This window comes from Phocoena phocoena, chromosome 2, assembly GCF_963924675.1.
Source record: "Phocoena phocoena chromosome 2, mPhoPho1.1, whole genome shotgun sequence".
NCBI lineage: Eukaryota > Metazoa > Chordata > Mammalia > Artiodactyla > Phocoenidae > Phocoena > Phocoena phocoena.
In genome coordinates this window covers 61911393-61932110 of record NC_089220.1, presented here as the reverse complement: position 1 = coordinate 61932110, position 20718 = coordinate 61911393, and the positions used below count along the sequence as shown (strand labels likewise).

At 45.5% G+C, this 20718-nt stretch overlaps 1 protein-coding gene across 1 annotated transcript; it reads right to left on the bottom strand.

Annotated features, from left to right (window-relative positions):
* Positions 1 to 6738: 6738 nt before the first annotated feature.
* Positions 6739 to 8313, bottom strand: NKX2-8 (NK2 homeobox 8). Its single transcript, XM_065872812.1, has 2 exons — positions 7956 to 8313; positions 6739 to 7295 (listed from the first exon to the last, which is right to left on the bottom strand). The coding sequence occupies exons 1-2, from the start codon at positions 8104 to 8106 to the stop codon at positions 6739 to 6741; spliced, it is 708 nt and encodes a 235-aa protein (XP_065728884.1). The 5' UTR covers positions 8107 to 8313.
* Between the last annotated feature and the right edge of the window lie 12405 nt (positions 8314 to 20718).

Here is a 20718-nt window from a genome sequence, read left to right as displayed (position 1 = left end):
GGTGTTTTGTGTCTCTTGCTCTGAATTTCAGTTTTGTTGTTAAAAAAAACAATGTTTCCTGTCACTTCACTGATACTTGTTTGACTGTCAGACCCTGATATGTTACAATGACTCAGGGTTGCCTCTGGTTGAAATTTACCCCCCAAGAGGTAATTTAAACCTAAACAGATAACTTCTTCAGGAGGAAGCACTGCTTAAAACACTAGCCTTGAGCAAAGCTGGAGAAGAAGGGTATAACAGACATCTCAGGTGAGAGATTCAAGGGCCCTTTTAATGGATTGTTGGACACTTTCGTCTCTGGTTTAATTTGCAAGCAGCTTCCACTCCTCTTCCTAGTGAATTCTGCCAAGTGTCCTGTCCAGCCCCTAGGAAAGGAGAAGGAGGGGGTAGATGGTACTGCAAGAAGAGAAAAGGGACAGTTCAATTCAGAGCTTGTAGCTGGGGAAATGCATTTGAAAACCTGCTGACTCATAAAGGACCACCCAGTCAGAATGCAAGGGGAAATGAAGCATGACCAAGGTCCCCTTAACATGTTCTTTCCATAACACCCTACTCACAGAAACTATACTGAAACTATGGCAGCTTTTGAAATTACATGACCAAAATAAAGACCTAGGGATTTTTATTGGTCCATAGGGCAGGGTATTGAAGAGAATATGATCTTCTGCCTCTAAAATCTGATGTTACTTTTCTGGATAAACAACGGGAACTCTCTGCTGGACATACTTGGGAAAACTGAGAACCCCTATGTTTAAAATTTGGGGGAGGATGTGTGACTGTTTAATAGCCTAACTGATTCTTCCTGGTTAAAACACCGCTCTATGGATCAGCATTGAAGGGAATACTGTTCACATCTTCAGTGAGCTTATAGACGGAGTAACACAAATGGTGGGAATACAGGAGAAAGGGGAATGTCACATACCTTTGGTTAGTCTGGGCACGGGCACTGGAGGGGAGTTAGGGGCAGAATTGGACTTCTGAAAATAAATCCACTCCCAGAAATCATGATGAGTGACCTGGAGGGATACAATTTCTCATGCAAATTTTGAATACTAAGTGATACAATCATATCCATAGAAATGATCATGCCCTGTGGTAAGGACAGTACTTCCTTCGCCTTCCAAAAGCTCTTCTGACTGTCTGTTATTCATTGAACAGATAACCTGCCTAGACTGGTTAACTGAAACTCCCAGAACGGGTAAACATGGTTAACAAACAATTTAACCATGCCGAGTCCATAGTTATCCTGCCTGGGCATTCTATTCCTAAGTCTAAAATGTTTTAAAGGTAGTGAAGTGCATGTGGGTTGAAGAGGCAACAGTTAATTGTGTTAATGCAAGAGAATAATAAACAACTAAACACCATTGTTAGAAGGGAAGGTAGAGGTTCAGCTGAGCTCAAATAACTTCCAACCCATCAGCAGCACATTATCTAAGATTCTGAAGTGCTAAATTGGTCAGATAAGAGATGTGCTAAGATGTAAGATCCTCTGAACAACGAGGAAAGAAAATTGAAGTGAAAATTGCTATCTCCAACCACAAGAGACTTAAGTGAGATGAAGTAAAAATGTTTACAAGAGAAGAAGAGAGAGAAAATATGAAGAGGATGATATTTAATAATAAAGATAACACTAGAGACATAGGAAGGAAAAAGATGACCGGGGAAAGGGCTACGGAAGCCAAAGTCATAAAGTTCCCCAGGGATCTGGGCCTGGGGGCTGGGAAAGCTTAGAGGAGCTTATCAGAGTCAGCAGCAACCAAACGCTCAGTGGACAATTGGTGTCAACGAAGTGGCAGCAGATGCTTTTCTGGAAGAAGAATGGTGGAATGATAGTCACAGGAAAATATTGTGACCTGCAGAGGTGTGTTTCATTGAGAGCTGAACAAGAATGCACACAAACAGACACAGGGGAAACACAGAGGCTGTGTCCCAAAGCTGGAGGTATGGTAGGTAGATGGAGAAGGAGGGAGGGAGGAGAGAAGGGCAGAGACAGACCGAGAGACACAAAGATGCTAAAAACATGTCTCTCTGCCAACAAACACGTGAAAAGATGCTCAACATCACTAATCATTAGAGAAACGCAAATCAAAACTACAATGAGATATCATCTCACACCGGTCAGAATGGCCATCATCAAAATATCTACAAATGATAAATGCTGGAGAGGGTGTGGAGAAAAGGGAACACTCTTGCACTGCTGGTGGGAATGTAAATTGATACAGCCACTATGGAGAACAGTATGGAGGTTCCTTAAAAAACTAAGAAGAGAACTACCGTATGACCCAACAATCCCACTACTGGGCATATACCCTGAGAAAACCATAATTCAAAAAGAGCCATGTACCACAATGTTCATTGCAGCTCTATTTACAATAGCCAGGACATGAAAGCAACCTAAAGCAACCTGTCCATCGACAAGTGAATGGATAAAGATGTGGCACATATATACAATGGAATATTAGCCATAAAAAGGAACGAAATTGGGTTATTTGTAATGAGGTGGATGGACCTAGACTCTGCCATACAGAGTGAAGTTAAGTCAGAAAAAGAAAAACAAATACCGTATGCTAACACACATATATGGAATCTAAAAAAACAATACTGATGAACCTAGTGGCAGGGCAGGAATAAAGACATAGACGTAGACAACGGACTTGAGGACACAGCGGGGGAAGGGGAAGCTGGGACCAAGTGAGAGAGTACCATTGACATATATACACTACCAAATGTAAAATGGATGGATAGTGGAAAGCTGTTGCATAGCACAAGGAGATCAGCTCGATGCTTTGTGACAGAGGGGTGGGATAGGGAGGGTGGCTCAAGAGGGAGGAGATATGGGGATATATGTATACATATAGCTGATTCACTTTGTTGTACAGCAGAAACTAACACAACATTGTAAAGCAATTATACTCCAGTAAAGATATATATAAAAAAAAGAAAGCTGGAGTATCTATCTATACCACTATGAACATAAAGTTAGGAAGGATTCCTAGAAATAAAGGGTAATATTTCATAAGAATAAAGGGTCAATTTATCCAGAAGATTTTTTTTAAGATGTTTGTTTGATGTGGACCATTTTTAAAGTTTTTATTGAATTTGTTACAATATTGCTTCTGTTTTCTGTTTTGGTTTTTTGGCCCCAAGGCATGTGGGATCTTAGCTCCCCAACCAGGGATTGAACCTGCACCCCCTGCATTGGAAGGTGAAGTTTTAACCACTGGACCGCCAGGGACATCCCCAGAAGATATTTTTAAAAATCTAAATTTATATAATCCTTTAATAACACTGCTCAAAAACAAAACAACAAACATGTCTCTTACAGAAGTGTCTGTAAGGTAACCAAGACTGTCAACTGGGAGAAATAAAACAAAAAATGGGAAATAATTCCCACCATGTGGTTAAAGGCATGAGATCTAGAGCTAGACTGCTTGGGTTCAGATCTTCTCTGTCACTTACTAGCTGTGTGATCCTGGACAAGCTACTTATAACCTCTCTGGCCTTCAGTTTCCTCATCTGTAAAGTGGTAACAGTAGTACCATCTTATGGGGTTGTTGTGAAGATCGAATGAGTTAATATAATTTAAAAATTTAGAATATCGCCTCATACACAGGAACATCAATAATGTTAGCAACTACTGTGATATCCCGTTTCTGTGAGTGGCCTTAAGCCATGTACAGTACTTTTAGCATGCTTTCCCATCCTTCCAGACCATCCATAAGACAAGTTTATGATGGCTGGGTAGTATACATGCTGTTGCCACATCAAGATTCCAATTGCCTGCTTTAATGGCAGTTTACAGGGTGACTTAAATGTGGGCAGCCGAGGACAACGATAACATTCTGTGAGGTTTACAACTGCTTTGCACAAGTCACTCCTACACATTGAGCCTCAGTTTCTTATCTGCAAAATGGGTGTGTTATATATGCCATGCATAAGGTTTCTGCGAGATCAGCTGTGAAAGTGCCTAGGACAATGCCTGGAACACAGTATGTTTCAATAAAAGTTTGCTGAGTGTGAATCTGCCTTGTGATATTGGTGATGGGTGACAGGTGTGACATAGTCTCATCTGGGGAGGGAGATTCTAACAGTTCTCACAGCTGCTGGGAGAGGCCTTGGGTTTAGCTTCTCTCATCAGAGCCCTGGAGGAACTGATCTTTGACATCAGAAAGGAAATTGACATTTATTATTTCCAGCTTATCACAGGTGTGAACAGAAGATAAATGACAGCCTGAGTCTCAAAAACGGGTGGGTGGTGATGGCAGTACATTAATAACTCTCCCCTATGGCTTTTCCTCTCTAAAGGAAGGGGCTTAAAGGAAAAGGAGCAAAAGGAAGTGGGTAACAGTGTAGACATGAGGGATCCTGATGCTAATGCCGTAAGAAATGTCTGCCCTTCTCCTGCCCAGGACACAGGCTGGATTGCTATGGCTGTGACCACCTCTCTGGAAAGCAAAAAAATGGTCTTTCATATTGGTTAGACCTCTGGGTGAATTTGGTTGAGGACATGCTCTCCCAAAGAGCCTCCTGGGAAGAGTCTCTCCATAGTCCAGATCCCTTAGTCCTATGGACCTCATATTTAATAGACTCTCCCTGCTTTGCATACCCCAAGTCCTACTTTCTCTGGAGCTCCAGGAAAGAAAAGGCCAGAAACTGAACAGGTGGTGATTTTGCACTTTCTCTCCAATAATATTCAGGTCTTTGTCACCACCAATAGCAGAGAACGAGCTACAAATCTTTACCTTCATTCTTGGAGGAACACCCCTTCAGGAGGGAGAGCAAGGAAGAGGCAAGCACCCAGCCAGCTAACAGCAGGGACACATTCTGAGCCTGGCCTTCTTCAGAAATCTTTCCCTCCTTTTCTTTCCCATCTGTTCTGCCAGGGCTAACTGGGAAGTCCCCAGGGCAGTTTCCAATATATGTCTTACAACCTCCAGGCTCCCACACCAGCAATCATTTATTAGAAAGAGGTTTTATGATACAAATTTGATAATCTCCCAGGCACACTGGCACTGTTCTAATTGAAGTTGTAAGCCCATGAAATTCAAGCCCTTTGTCTTCCTGAAGGCCACAAGGTTTAAAAAGATACTATTGTCCACCCTAACACCCACTACATTGTCACCAGGGACTGATTAAACAGAGTCCTGAATCGGAACAGTGCGGATTTTGTCTAGGTCCTTTTCAGGCCTGACAATGCCCTTTTCAGTTCCCAAGACAAAAGGAGGTTTAAGGATCGAGATTCTTCTAAGATAACCGCATCCATATGGAAGGCAAGGTGGCCAGCAGCTGAGAGCCAAACACCCCTCTCCCTTCCCCCTCTGCCCTCCTTTCTCTCTCCACCCCCCCAAAATCCCAGGTGATAACACTGCCTCAGCTACCCAACCCCTACCTCCTCCTCCATTTCCTCCTGGGACCAGAAAGCTAAAGCCCAAAAAAAGACCCAATGCCTACTCCTCATAGACCTCATCGAGCCCTTACTCCCTCCCCTGGATCTGATACCCAAGACTGCTCTTTTCACTCGACTCTCCCTTCAGTGGCTGGCAGAGAGGAAGGTCCTCACTTCTCTGAGAGAGTGACCACTGCACTGCATGGGAGGCCCTGCGGCTACTGATACCGAGGGGATACCCAAGCGAAGAGCAGTTACAAGCCCGAAGAGTAGAACACTAGGTCCCCCACCCGGGGGTACACTGGGACCCTGGGTGAAATGAGTCCGACCAGCGGATCTCACACCTATGTCAGGCCCCCAGGGCTGTCCTCCCTCCGCTGGCAGCCCCTGAACTGGGTCATTCCCCGCCACCTTTTAATTTCTTCAACACGTCATCCACTCCCCATCCCACCCTGGCCGGGTGTTACACCAAGAAGAGGCAGAAAATCACAGCTGCCAGCCAAGGGAGGCACGCGCAGGCTCAACTGGGGGTTACAAGATCCCCGCATACTCCTCGGATCCCTGAGACCTCACTGCCACGCTCCGGAAACGAGTGGCTAGCAGTCAGGCCTGGGCTGCTCCCCGGCGCAGCACGCTCAGCCCGGGCCCCGCTGGCACTTCTCCGGAGAATCCTAGGGGAGAAGCTCATTACGCCCTCTCGTCGTTATGCCCTGTCGTGGCCGACTCGGTTGACCTTTGGTGTTAGAAGCTCCAGCAGCTCCGGGAGCCCAGAGGGGCCTCCGTCTCGCTTCGGGGGCACAGCCACCTCCCGCTAATAGGTACCCCAGGGGTGCCTCTGCTTTCCCTTCCCCCCTTCCCCCAGTATCTTCCTAAAGCCGTGTGGGGACTGCGATCTGCCCTTCGGCCCAGCTCGGGGTGGGCCTTAACTTGGCCGGTCAAGGAGTGGGCCGGCGCTCCGAACTCTGGTCGGGAGAGCACAGCTCCCACCTACGTTCCCGGCAGGCACACAGGGGGACCCACCCCTACACATTTTATTCTCGCACCACAAAGAGGAAAAATACTCTATTTCTTTTAAAATACGTCGCTCCCCATACAAATAGCTATTTTAAAATGTACAAGTAAGGTTCAAGCAATAAAATCTAGCTCTGAGTCTGGCGGTCGAGGGAAGAGGAGAGGGGGTATCTTGGCGAGAGTTCCGGGTGCGCTGGCTGATGAGGGCGGGGCAGGGGACCCCCGCGTCGAAGGAGGAGGGGCCCGGGACGCGCTCCAGGTCTCCGGCTCTATCCCTGCTTCGGCCGCAGAGCGCACCCCAAGTCCGGCGTAGCCCCAGGTGCCCGCGCCCCGCGGCTGCCTCACCAGTTCCAGGAGACCAGAGCGGGGGGCGCTAAGTGCTGGTAGGCGGGGAAGAGGCCGAACGCCGAGCCGGGACCGAAGGCCGTGTAGCCTGGCAGAGGGCAGGCGGCTGCCGGGGTCGCGCCGCTCTTGTCCCGGGCGGCGGCCGTGCCCACCTCGCCACTAGCGCCGCACGGTTGCCCGTCGCGCACCAGCACGGGCACCACCACGCGGCGCAGCAGGCCGGGCGCGGCGCGAACCTCGGCTGCCGCTGCCAAGTCGGACGCCTCCGCGGCTCCCGGCGCGCGCGCGCGCTTCAGCTTGTAGCGATGGTTCTGGAACCAGATTTTGACCTGCGTGGGCGTGAGGCGCAGCAGGCGCGCCAGCTGCTCGCGCTCTGGCGCTGACAGGTAGCGCTGCTGCCGGAAGCGCCGCTCCAACTCCAGCGTCTGCGCCTTGGAGAACAGCACCCGCCGCTTCTTCCTCTTCTCGGCGTCCGAGCCCGGAGACGCAGGCCGAGCGGACGGCCGCTGCGACGAGTCCCGCGGGCTGGCCTCTGGGCTGCTCTCGTCCGAGGCTAGGGACGCAAAGGAGACACGGCCTGGTGAGACGCCGGCCCCTCTGCGGGCCGGCCGCCTCTCGCGTGCGGGCGCCGACCGACTCGCCCGCGGCTTTTGGGATGAGGCCGTTTCCTTCCCTGGGCCCATATCTGAACACCCACCTCTCCGAATACGATAACCTTTTACACCACAACCTGGGATCGCGCCCCCAAAGAAACCCACCCCGCGTTAAAACAAGTCGGCCCTGGTCGCTGCGCTGGCAGACGAATTCACTGCAAGCTGCCTCACCAAAACGGGCCACTTCCAGGTCGACTGCACTGCGGTTTGCCGAGGTTTACAAAGCCCTGAATCCAGGCTCGCCAGTACTGCCCATCCCAAACCGAGGCCGGGAGAACGTGGCCACTGTTTCAGGCACTTAAGGGCGGTGTCTTAAATATTTAAATATTCTGACCCCTAGAAACAGAAACCCAAATCCCGGGCGCAGGGATCCGATCTCAAGATGTGCCAACTGGCATAGGGGTTTGAAGAGGACAGAGCCTCTGGGACCGACCGACACTGAGGAAACCCAGACCGTGGGCTGGGGTTTCCGCTTCCCAGCCCCGCGAGGGCCGGGGGCTTGGCTCTGCGCTCCCCACTTCCCTCGCCTCCACCCCTGCCGCCATCCACCGCTCACTCACAAGGGTAGTGGCCGCGCTCCGATTCCAGCCAGGTGGCGTAGGGGCCGGGGGCGCGTAGCTCGGGCTCCCGCCTCCGTAGGTGCTGCGCGTCCTGCTCCGGTAAGTCCAGGAGACTGCGCACGGTGAAGCCGAGGCGTCCAGAGGTAGCCATGGCCGAGGAGGGGAAGGAGGCGGGGGCAGGGCAGGCTGGGAACCGAGGGGCGGCCGGGGACGCCGCTCCTATGGGTGGGCGTGAGAGGCGCACGCCATGCACTGGCTGCCGAGATATTAGGGCATCTACCGTGGAATCCCTGTTTATATAAACAGCTCTTCCCACCCGGGCGAGGTCCGGGACTCCCGAGTGTCAAGTACCTGAATGCGTACGGGACCAAAGACCCGGCGAGCCCGGAAGGTGCCACCTCCGCCCCCCGCCCCGCCCCGTCCCCCGCCCCTCGGGCGCCCCGTTACCTCCCAGAGGCGGCAGGAAGCAGCCCTCCGCATTAGCGATTCTGTCTGATTAGCCCAAAGTGGGGACAGATAATGGGGATTGTTGCCAAAGAATAACATCTTGGGTGGCGAGCAGTGGCCACCGACCGCCGGTCCCAGCTTCCTCCTCCTCCAGGGCTGACATCGGGCCTGGCCCTGCGGGGGCGCTGGGAAGGGTGGGGGCGGCATGGGTGGGCTTATGAGTACCCAGGAATTTATTCCCTGTTTGCTTTATTCCTCGAGCTTGTTTGCTGGAGCGTTCGTTTCCCGCAATTATCCTGAAAGTGATTTACAAGACGGCGTTAAACTCTGGCGGGCTCACTTTTTCTTTTTGGTTGGGCCCGTCTGAGGATTCAGAGGCGAGAAGTTTCAGGCGGGCACAGAGGAGTGGCTTGGCCCCGCCGGCGTCTGTGCCGAGGGTTTTGAAGGCCGCTAGGAACCTCCCACACCCCAGACGTCTCCTACAACTTCAGGGGTGCTGGGGAAGGGCTGGCAGCATCCGGGGGGCCCCAGCTCGGCGCCGGTTGCTCCAGACCAGCAAAATGGAGGCGGAATTAGGCCAGACTGTTCTCTCCCCAAGTACTAGCCTCGTTTTCCTCCTCCCGCCAGGTGGCTGGCTTTTGCGGGGCCAGGCCCCCCTCTAGGCCCCATGGGCGGCGGCGTTTCCAAGGGCGGCCTACGAGGGCGTCGCTGCCTCCTTGGCGTCGCCAGGTCCCCTGGTGCCCCTTGTACGCCTGGGTTCCGTAGCCTCAGCGTTAGGCTGGGGGCTGGAGATGCAGGCCTCGGGTGACTTGGGCTCTCTGCTCCGCCAAAGCTGCCCGGCCTGGTCTGGTAAGGGACCGATTGTGGGAATTAGGACTGCGCCCGCCGGGCAGAAAAGACTGCCTGCCCGGGGTTTCCTGACATCTTCTAGTTCCCCACCCGAAGAAATGATCCGGGTAGAAAGTGCCAGGAGCCTGTCAGGGCATGGATACGTTTTGTTGGCCCGTGGCTTCGTGGTGGCCACGCCTCAGACGAGGGCTGAGAGAGCGCGCTTCCAGAGGCCTCTCCTCCTGCAGCCAGTGGTTCGGGTAGTAGGTTGTTGAATTTCGGTGAGGGCCGCGTCACTTGGGTGGCCGCCCCTGCAATCCTGGCTCCACCTGAGCTGAACTCGGACCTGGCTCCCGTGCAGTTGCTGCTGCCCCGCCCGACCCGGCGCACCTCCCCAGCAGCCTCCCTGTCAAGCGTGCCCGAGGCGCCCGGGGCTGTGCTGCGCGCTGGGTGGTCGGGCGGAGGCAACCCCAATGCGGGCCAACTGCTAGGCCGCGGACAAAGGGGAAATGGAGCTCGACGTCCCGGACCTGTTGGAAGCATTTGTTCCAGTCAAGATTTTGCATTTGTTCAGTGCGAAATAATGCGTGATTGACGCCTGCTCACAATGCGCTTTAGCGCTCCGGAATAAATCGGAGCTTGTCCTGTGTTGTCATGGTTTTCAATGGGGTTCAATGGGATTGGGAGCACGATCGACTCTGCTGGCCGTCTCTCCGCGGTCTCGGGAATAAATTTATTAGTTATGTCTTTTTAAAGAAGATTAAATTGAAATGACTTGGTTGTCCTCTCTGATATGGGGCGGAGGAGGGAGCAGGGGGTAGATGGGGGACGGCAGAAGCCAGAAGCCCGGTGCCCACAGTGCCCAGCACCCAAGCTCCAGCGTCCTAGAGGTTGGGCAGGTCACAGACCGGCGCAGGGCCTCGTGGACTTCTCTCTGGATGGTGCCCGATGCCTGGCAACCTCTGCCAGCCCGTCTCCTGAGAGAGGTGGAAGGAAGGCACCGACAGAGACTGTCCTAGGCGAGTATTAGGACAGACTCCCAAATTCGGGACTGAACTTCGAGGCTGGCTCAGGTTAGAAGGAGCTCTGGCCTGGGAGTCACTTGGCATCCCCGCTCGGTCCCTAACTAGCTCTAATCACCTCATCACTCTGGGGCTCTTTTTTTCATCTGAAACAGAAGAGAATAGATTTTCTAACTTCTAAGGACCCTACCAGTTTTATGATTACATCTCTCTGGTATTTTTCTAAAACCATCTTCATTGTATTAACCAGCAGAGTTTGGTCTCCCTCTTCCCTCCCCTTCTAGACCTCTCATCCCCAGGACTCTGGCTCCACACTCTCCAGAATGTTCTAGAAGAGGATGTGACTGACATCTTTTGAGTTTCCGAAGGACCCTCCACAAGATTGGTGGGGGGTAGATAATTTTGGAAAGAGAACCAAGTCAGGAGAAGCAAAAGAAGTGTCTTTCCTGGAATGACTGACCTCTCTTAGCCTTTTAATCTATTTAAGATCCTAAGCCCACACTGATGTGTAGAAATAAGTAAATGGCACTCTTCAGTTCTTCAGCATCAAATATTTGCAGAGCTCTTCAGCATCAAATATTTGCTTTTACTCTTAGTATTTGGCTACCAAAGAGGAGATACATCCCCCATCTTGCAGTTGTGCTCTAGGAAGGACCTGTGTCTGGGATTAGCTCCAAATATTACTTCTGGCCTCACCTTCCCCAATCTGGGAACAGTGTTCCTGGGCCCCAGTCTGTGTTTTGAATGTCCCAGGGAAACTCTGTACCTTCTGGTTCTGGAAAGCACTGCAACTTCCCTGCTTCATCGTGGACTCTACACTCATCCAGTCTTCCTCTCAACTCTGCTCTGGGACTATACCTAAATTATCTCCAAGAGCCAGAGCCTGGGGACTCCAGGAGCTAGTTCCATTTAAACCATGCCTTCTGAAGAAATGCAGGAAAGAAGGGGGGAGAGCCAGAATTATTAGATAAAGGTGCTTTTTTAAAAATTGCTTCTTCACATTGAATAAGCTCAAAGACGTAGGAGGAGAAAATTATTTTGATATTGAGTTAATAGAGAAAAGGTAGTCAAGATGTTAAGTTTTATACACATTAGAAATATGCCTATGAATTGCCTCCAAATCACAGGTAAACATCTGCCTGGATATTCTTTCCAGGTTTTAAAATATTGTTTGGTGCTCTGGACACTTGAACTTATTTTGAAACATAGCTTGTGAATATTATTATTTAATTAGATAAGTATTTGTTTCCCTGTAATTGGATGTAGTGCATCTCAATCCCAGTAAGAGTTTTTAATCTTAAGGCATCTGTGCCATAGTGAATATATTTAAGCAGTCTGCACTAATCACCCTTTCAAAAGTATTATCCAAGATAATCATCACTGCTGCGTGCTTGAGAATTTAAGACTAGAAAATTCTGAAATAAAACTAAAGTATCTTGATTTTTAAAAAATGATTGCATCTGTATCTTGCATTCTGCTTTTAAATCCTTCCATTTTGGTTAAGTGTTTCACAAAATCCTGCAAATCTATACAGTCTTGAAGAGAGGCAACATTGCAAATTCCCCTTGATAGATGGAGGGCCCTCAACTGCCAGGACATTTTTCTTTGCCTCACAGCAACTACTCTCCCCTTTTTATCAGTATTCTGGTTAAAATAGCAAAAGGAAAATAAAAATGTGCTTTTGACATTTCCAAGAAGAAGTGAATGATCTTCATTGGCCTTAGGATGGAAAGAAAAGGCAGCATTTAAAATCAGACCTCTTTGCCTTTCCTCCTGAAAACTACTTGCCGTGAATAAGTAAACATTTCCCTTTTAATGGTTAATAATCAATTGCTTGGCGGTGGTCCAGGCCTGGCTGCAATTCTTTCTTAGTTGTACTGATGATATATATACATGGGACAGGGAACAGCAGTTACTTTCAGACTGGGAATTTAGTACATCTTTGAAATGGGCTTTAGATTTTATTGTTTAATGTCAAATGACAAGATTTGAAAGATCCCACCTTAAATTCCTTAAAATATTGACTTTACATGGACTTTTTTGTTGTTGTGCTTGATCTCTAGGAGAAAAGTTTTTCTGTCCAAATGTTTATCTAGTTGTTTAGTTATATACATAAAAAAAATGTAGGGGGTAAAATGGTTCAATGAATTAAAAAATAAATGTATTTAATTAAATATAGTCTCCATTTCTTAAAGAGCTAGCAAATAACTTTTTTATTTTTCAGCTAGTTTATTAGGTTATTAAATATGTCTGGTCTTTCCCATGCCTTTCCATGGTATAAGAGTATCATGGAGTGTAAACTGTCAGAATAAAAATAATAATACACTTTGGGGAGGGTGCCAAGTCTTATTTGTCCAGAGCTGAACTTCTCATTTTTATCTAGTCTTTTCTTTTTAAAACGGTAACAACTTATACTCCTTTGCTTGACTGATATAGTTAAAATTTATATAATACAGAATCCTTACTGTGTTTAAGGGTCCAGGCCCTAAGTCACATTCAATGTCACACCCAGACACTGACAAAGTAGACTAACTTTAAAAAGGTAACAACTTATACTCCTTTGCTTGACTGATATAGTTAAAATTTATATAATACAGAATCCTTACTGTGTTTAAGGGTCCAGGCCCTAAGTCACATTCAATGTCACACCCAGACACTGACAAAGTAGACTAACCCCAGGAACATATTTTCTGATACTTGCCCCAGTACCTCACAGAGGCCTGCCTGCAGGGCATACTTATAACCGGCAGCGCTTCAGTTCGAGCCAGTTGTTATTATTTTTCCTTACATTATCCAAGCATTATAATGAGGTCTCTCTTTTAATATACCTTTACTTTGTCTGAGATTAGCTTTGGGATTTTAAAAGGGTTGCATTATTAAGATGAGATACTATTTGTCTTATGTGACAGCAGTTTGAACACTAAACCAATTATTATTCTGGAGGAGTATCTTAATATTTGCTGAAAACAAGGACCACAGTTTCTCAGAGGGCTAAAGAATCAAATACTCCATTTTCTTATCAGTGATAATGATACATTAGTAATAAAATATCACTTTATGTTTTATACATTTGAGAATGTTTACAGTGTGGACTCACCCTTGTTATCACATCCTGAGTCAGGACAGATTACCTAGAAGAAGCAAAGCTTAAGGAGAAACTTGAAGGCAGACACACTGTGATATCCCTAGAATTGAAGAAATTAGAGAGGAGAATGAAGAGGGCCTAAAGAGGAGAAAGAGAGTCTATTGTAATAGAAGGTGTTAGAAAAGAATGATTAAAAGGTGAAAGAGAAAGAGCCTGTGCTAGCTTAGAGCTACGGGTTCAATTTGATCTCATCAGCTCAAAGAGAAAAAAATGCCTGAACCAGAAAGTCCCAATCAATAGTGGCTTATATATTCTTCCCAAAGGTCTTTATATTTCTAAAACTTAATGACAATAGCTTCCAGTTTAAGATGAATGAATCCTGAGAATGTAATGTACAATGTGGAGACTACAGTTAACGGTACTGTTTTGTATATTTGAGAGTTGCTAAGAGAATAGCTCTTAAAAGTTCTTACCTCAAGAAAAAAAATCTGTAAGTGTGGTGATGGTTGTTAACTAAACTTATTCTGGTAGGCATTTTGCAATATATACATATATCAAATCATTATGTTATACACCTAAAACTAATACAATGTTATATGTCAATTACATATATTTTTAAATGACAATAGATAAATGTCAGCTTTTAAAGCATTTCAAGTTTTTCCAGATTCGATTTAGTTCACTCTGAAATGTTCCTTTGGAAAACATCTTTTTCCTCTTCCAAGAGGAGGCAAACGTGCACAACAGGAGAATGAAATGGCAACCTCACAGGAATTTCCTCATGAGAAAAGGAAAAGAGCTATATATGTTTACTGCATCCTCTGGAAATCCCTTAGCTAGCAAAGGTGGCTGTCTTTGTATTCTTGATTAAATGGGTATTTGCACTGAAGTCACATACCACACAAAGGAAACAAAGCAAAATAAAAATGTCCTTCGTGTTCTGTTTTTCAATCATTTGTGTGAAGGAGGTTCCTGGCCTTTATCACTGTCAGTGAAAAGTTCTTCACTGGAAGGAGACATTCCACTCACCCTGCTTCTTGTACACAGGGAGCTTACCATGGAAACTACCTCTGGAGCCATCAGACAAATATACAAATGACAAAGCTCAACGCGGGGCATTTTAGGTTTGGCTTTATCTCAACAACAGGATATGAAGAAGGGTGCTTAGAATTTCTTGAGAAATTTATTGTTCTATTTGTCTTTCTCTGAATCTTAAAACCCATAAATTGGACTTATTCAAGTTAGGAAACAACGAAGAAATGACTTTATCTAAGGGATTCTGATACTAAAATATGTATGCTGTATATTTAACATAACTATGTTTAGTGAAGCTGCACTTTTTTAGATGATTATTTAATGACAGCTTGAGTATCCCCAAGATAGGAACTTCATCTTTAATATATGTTTATATTTTTTAATTGCTTATGAGCTATAATTAACTGAAAGGAAAAAATTTCTTCTACTGAACAAGTTTTTTGTTTGGTTGTTTAACAAGATCTATCCTGAATTGTGGTTGATTGATCCCGAAAATATAACATTTTGCTTTGTAACGTGGACCTGAAGAAATTTTTTAAAACAGTGCTTCACAAAAATTGTATTGTATTTTTAAAAATTCCATCTGCTTGTCAAGTTCTCATTTAATTTAGAACCAATCCCAGGTCATTCCCTTAGAGTTTCCATCAAGTCTGTTTCCAGCTTCCCTCAGTCCATGGTCCATGTGAACCAATTGTAAAGACCATCTGTGGCTGACGGTGTGTTTCCATTGCTTGTTTTCGTTACCAGCTTTTCACATTAAATCAAGGCAGTTCACAAAAACTAGCTTGATATATATTCCTGGATGGCTATGGCATCAGGAGCTGCACATTTCTTTGGATATGTAATTGGAATTCAGTTCTTGCCTTAGGCAATGGAGCAGGCGTGTGTTTGGGTGGTTTGTGGTGTGAGAAAGAAATGGATGTAGAGCACAGGGAACTCTGCTCAATACTCTGTAACAACCAAATTGGGAAAAGAATTTGAAAAAGAATAGATACGTGTATATGTATAACTGAAATAACGGAATCACTTTGTTGTACAACTGAAACTAACACAACACTGTTAATCAACTATACTCCAATATAAAATTAAAAGTTAAAAAAAATAAAGTTAACTTCGAGAAAAAAAAGACTGGATAGGACCACCGGAGGGAAAAAAAAGAAAAAAAAAGAAAAAAAAGAAATGGATGGAAATGAAAATCCAATTGGATTTTAGTTACTTCTTTGGCTTTGGCTACTTTTAAAAAAAGAAAGAAGGAACAAAAAAACAAACCTTTTTTCCTTAAGCAAAAGGATTGGGCTGTAAAACAAATTTAGAGGGGGGAAATCAAAGAAATAATATGTATGCCTAAAGTTAGACATTCTATTTCTTACATATTATTAAAATGACTATTAAAAGTGATGAACTTTGTGAAACCTCAGATGCCAGAAGCCAGGGGGTTATACAATACAATTGGCAGGTCACGTCTTCTGAATTTAGTCCTCTGGTTTCTTCTATAGTAAAAATAAAATAAAAGCCACCCAGGTTTCAGGAATTATCATCTTAATCATTTCTTTTATAGAACCACTAGGAAAAGTACATGAATATCTCTTTTTATCACATACACTCATTTTCATTGACATTTTCTATTATGCAAATCCTAGAGAAGCCAAATCCTAGAGATTTTCTATTATTCCAGTCCTAGTAGGTTCCTGATTCCCCCATCAGCTGATTGGTCACAAGAACATTCCCAAAGGGCAGGCAGCATAGAGGAGAAACTGCTAGCGTCTAAAAGTGAATCGACATGCTTGCTGTGAATGGAGGTGGAAGCAGCTGGGCAAAGGGAGGAGAAAGTGAGAGTGAGTGCCTGTGTCAGCTTGGTGATCATCCATCTCCAACCAGCCCTGGCTTCTACCAGCTGGAGGTTGGTAAAGGGCAGGCCAGTGGGAGGGAGTGGGTTTTTATCACCTCTGGAGCAGCACACGGGGACCTATAGAGGAGAAAGGGTGGTTTTGTTCAGATGCCAATTAAGGGACCCAAAGGCCTGCAGCATTTCAAAAGTCCTTGTAGGGAACAGAGACTAATTTCTAGGAATCCTCTGTGATTTGTTTTTTAGCAGCATCTCAGTGACTAGCGGAGTGTGATTTCATCTTGTCTAAGTTGTAATTTGTTTCCAAACCGCTTAACCATGGTAACTGGGGGCACGGACACTCTTTGCAAGTTGCATTTTTTGAAAAAGATAACTCACCCTAGCAAAGAACATAGATTGAAAACCAGTTAAAAGCCAGTGAGAACACATGGGTCTTAAATCGAGGATGGAACAAAGGGAAGGTGGGGACATATCCCCTAATGTCAACAGGGAGAAAGCCGCACGTGCATAATGGCCATGGGAGCGACCACCCAAGGGGATCCGAGTCACTTCCGTTGACAGACAGAGACCTGGAGCCAGAGGCCACGCCAGCCACCCAGAGTCCTGCTCAGGAGGGAGCTGAGGTGTCCGGAATTGTCTTATTCCTGTTCCATGCCCCACGTTTACCCACAGCCAGTTTTCTTCCTCCAAATATAACCCAAAGGCAGGAGGTAGGCACTCCGGCAGCTGTGGTCAGCAGCCACGCTCCTGGTGGTCTAGAGGCCGTTAATTCAAGTGAGCACTAACTAGAGTCAGTTGAATCACACAAATATATAACCCCTCCTGTTCCCTACTGAAAGGCTGCCCACACAGTCAGCTTTATTATCATGCAAGGCCCCCAGGAGGCAGAAATATTGTGAAAGTTGTAATCCACAAATATACAGTGGTCTATGTCATGAGCACCAGGCACTGAGCTAGTGCTGAGGCTGATCTGGGCAAGCAGAAGGCCTAGTGTAGGAGAAGCAACCTGATTTTTCTTTCCAACATGCACCAGATTTGGGGGTTAGAGAGACGGGACCAGACCTGGGTTTGAAGTCTGGCTCTCCCAGTAAGACCTGAGTGACCCAGATCAAGTAAAATTTCTTGGAGCTTCCGTTTCCTCATCAGTAAAATGGAAGTGACAATTTCTTTGTGTGTTGTGATGACAGATACTTTGTGTGAAGCGCCCGGCACAGTGCTTACCCACAGTTAGTAGGTGCTCAGTTAATAGTGGCAGTCGTTGCTGTGATGATAATACATCTTGGGGAGGTGAGATACACGTGGAGAGGCTGGGTTTTAACCTCATATAGCCAATGGGAGCAGTCCTATTAGTTTAGGATCATCAGTCACAGAACTGAAGTGGACTTTATCTAGTTCACAGAAGAAGAAACTGAGGCACAGAGAGAGACTGAGTGACTTGCCCAGTGTCTCACAGAGTCTGGCTTGGAGCCCAGATTTTCCTCATCTAGGGTTCTTTCTGCTTCAGCGCATCCTGCATTACTAGTCCCTGAAGTAGCTTTTCTTCCTAACAGGAAAAAACTACCTATAGAAGAGATTTCCTTAAGCTCCGCAGCACTACCCAGACCCTCCAGTTTCAGATTTTTGGCCTCAGGCCTACTTGCTGCTATGGCTTTCACATCTCCGCTGGAGCTGCAAAGGCTCTCATTGCACTTAATGGAAAGATAGAGGCTCAGCTTCCCAAAGTCCTAATGTTGTCATTCCTGGGTTGTCAATGCTGAGGCATTCTATAGCTGCCTCAGGTGTTTTTCCCCCAGTCTCTTTGCTTCATTCTTCCCAGTGTGTGAATCCCTGAAGTAGCATTTGAGTCCTCTCAATTCAGCCAGAGCATCTTGTAGTAAAAATTCACTCTCTTCAGCACATGCGAAACACCATGTAAGAGAATCAGAAACAAATGCATTTGCCGGGAGAGGACCAGAAACAGGGCAAATGTTGACTGCTTTAAGAAAGCAAAGGGAAGTGCATTAAGATTTTTAAAAAGGGAGTGGGCGTAGAATTCTTCTCCTACTGGGAAAAACAGAGGAGAGAATGGTGCTTCACAACAAGGCTACGTCTCTCACATCAGGCCCTTGGATTTCCCTGTGGGCCTGCGAACGAACATGGTGGGAAGACAAAGTTGTGTGTTGGACTCGGCAGGTCCTGCCTTCCTCATCTCTGGCGGCCTTACAGAGGTGGGACAATCCTCACTCTGCAGAGAGGAGTGAGCTAGCCCCCAAAGTCCTCAAAACCCAGGCCACCCCACCCCAAGCTGTATGTCCTCCTGCCTTCTTTTCTAAGCTCCTTTAGCTCTTACAGTCAACACCATCTGCTTTTCCTCTTAATTGCTTTCTGAACATTTCAGATGTGCTCATTTCATCTTCTTAATTTGATGGTCAGCCTCTTCAGGACAGGCACTGTATTTTCTTCTGTATTTTCTAAAGAAATACTTGATTTTTTTGATCGACGTAAGAATACATTGCTAACTATGAGACAACTGGACTTTTTAGGTTTAAAAACATTTCATTAGAAGGAACGTGTTTCTTCTTTGCCAAAGGTGTATCTAATCAGATAATAATCTGAGTCAGGATTAACTTCCCACCCAACCAAAGCGATATAAAATCATTTCCTGCCTGAGGTATTGTGGAATGCCACAGGCCAGGGGTATGTCGAGAGAGGTCACCCTTATTTGAGAGAACTGGTAATGCTTCTGATCTCAGAACAGATTAAAAGGGATTTTACTGTTTGTATGAAAAGTTCTCTTTCCTTGGTCTGTATAAGACACAATAGATAACAGCTGATTCAAAACAGTTCTACTCTAGTGTATAAATATGTAAACATGGGTAAGTATGTATTTAGACAATTTAAAAGTGTGTCTCATTTACCCAGTTATAAACAGCTGTCTGAGAGCAATTACGATTTATCATGTAAATGCTTATTTGCATAATTCAAAATATGAATATTATTTGCTCCATAAAGACTGTAAATAAAAGGCAACCTGAACTTTCTCATGCTTAGAGTTTTATGCTAAGTTTTTACCCTACAGGAGACAAAAGCATTTTGTTCAAAAAATGGTACTTAAGTTTGTTAGTTCTAGCAGGTCCAGATAATAGCTAATTTAATAAGAAAAGAGCAAGAGTTTTAAAGTAAAGGTGAGTGGCTGAGAAATAATGAGAGAAGTCACAGTACTCTGCTATTTTTACTCCTGAAAATGTACTATGTAGGGATGATGAATTGCCTTACAGCTGTTTTCACTGAACATGAATGTTTAATGGTGAATTCTTTCATGGTATTTAGCATATTATTTTATGTACTACAATTTGATATACACATAATTTTTCAGGAATATATCATTATTTTTTTAAGTGTAGGATTATTTAATGAGTATGCTTCCAAGTGGACTAAAGTTCATTTCTCCTTAAAATAGAACTTCTACTTTTATGAGTACAAGTAATAAAATGTGGACATCAAAACTTCTGCTCGGGTATTGCCTGATATATTAGTTTTCTGGGGCTGCCATAACCAATTACCACAAACTCAGCGGTTTATAACAACAAAATTTTTTGTCTCCCCACTACACTCAGAGAAAACTAATATGCAAAGTAATGCCTCTCAGCACTAAAGATCCTAATATTATCTGAATTATCCTTCCTTTAAGAGTGATTTGTATGTTGCATGGTTTTGACATTATAGACAGTATATTATTTGAAAAACTGGGAAATCATATGTGACATATACTATATTATTATATAGTATATTCAAGGAATATTTATTGAGTTTCCATTATGTGAAGAACTATGTGGTGAGAACTCTCTTAACCGGATTACCCAGTTAACCAGAACACCACATTCTTCCACTATTTTTGACAAGGAAAAGCTCATGATCTTTTCTTGATGTTAAGCTTCTTTTCAAGGACCTTATTGCTATTATTGTACCACTAATTGTGGACAAACCTCCCCAGATGGATTAAGTCTCTCTCTGCAACTCTCCTTCAAGTTGAGGGGTCAATCCCTGCCTCCTTTATGCAATTCTTTTCATGCTTCCAGGAAGGAAGTGTACCAAGCACAGTGCTAACCGTTTTATAAAAGGCAGCTCATTCAGGTCTCATATTCCTGGGAGTTATGTTTCATGACATTCCCATATTACAGATATCAATACTGATACTCTGATGGGGTCCAAGATCAAACAGCCGTTAAGTGACAGAACCAGGATGCAAATCTGAACGTTACTGTCTCTAATGCTTGTACCTTTGCCGTAGATCTTTGGAGGATGTCACAGTGTGCCTGGCTGCACGCTGTCACTTGCTTGGCTCTCTCATACTCCCAGACCTGTCCAGGAATGCTTTTTGTGCTGCTTCAGCTCTGCTGGTGTTGCCGTGTTTCTACAACTCTACAAAGTGACTTCTCGTTCCTAGGAGTATGCATTGCCCAAGTGGCTGGGTTAAGAACTTGGAAACTGGGGACTTCCCTGGTGGCGCAGTCGTTAAGA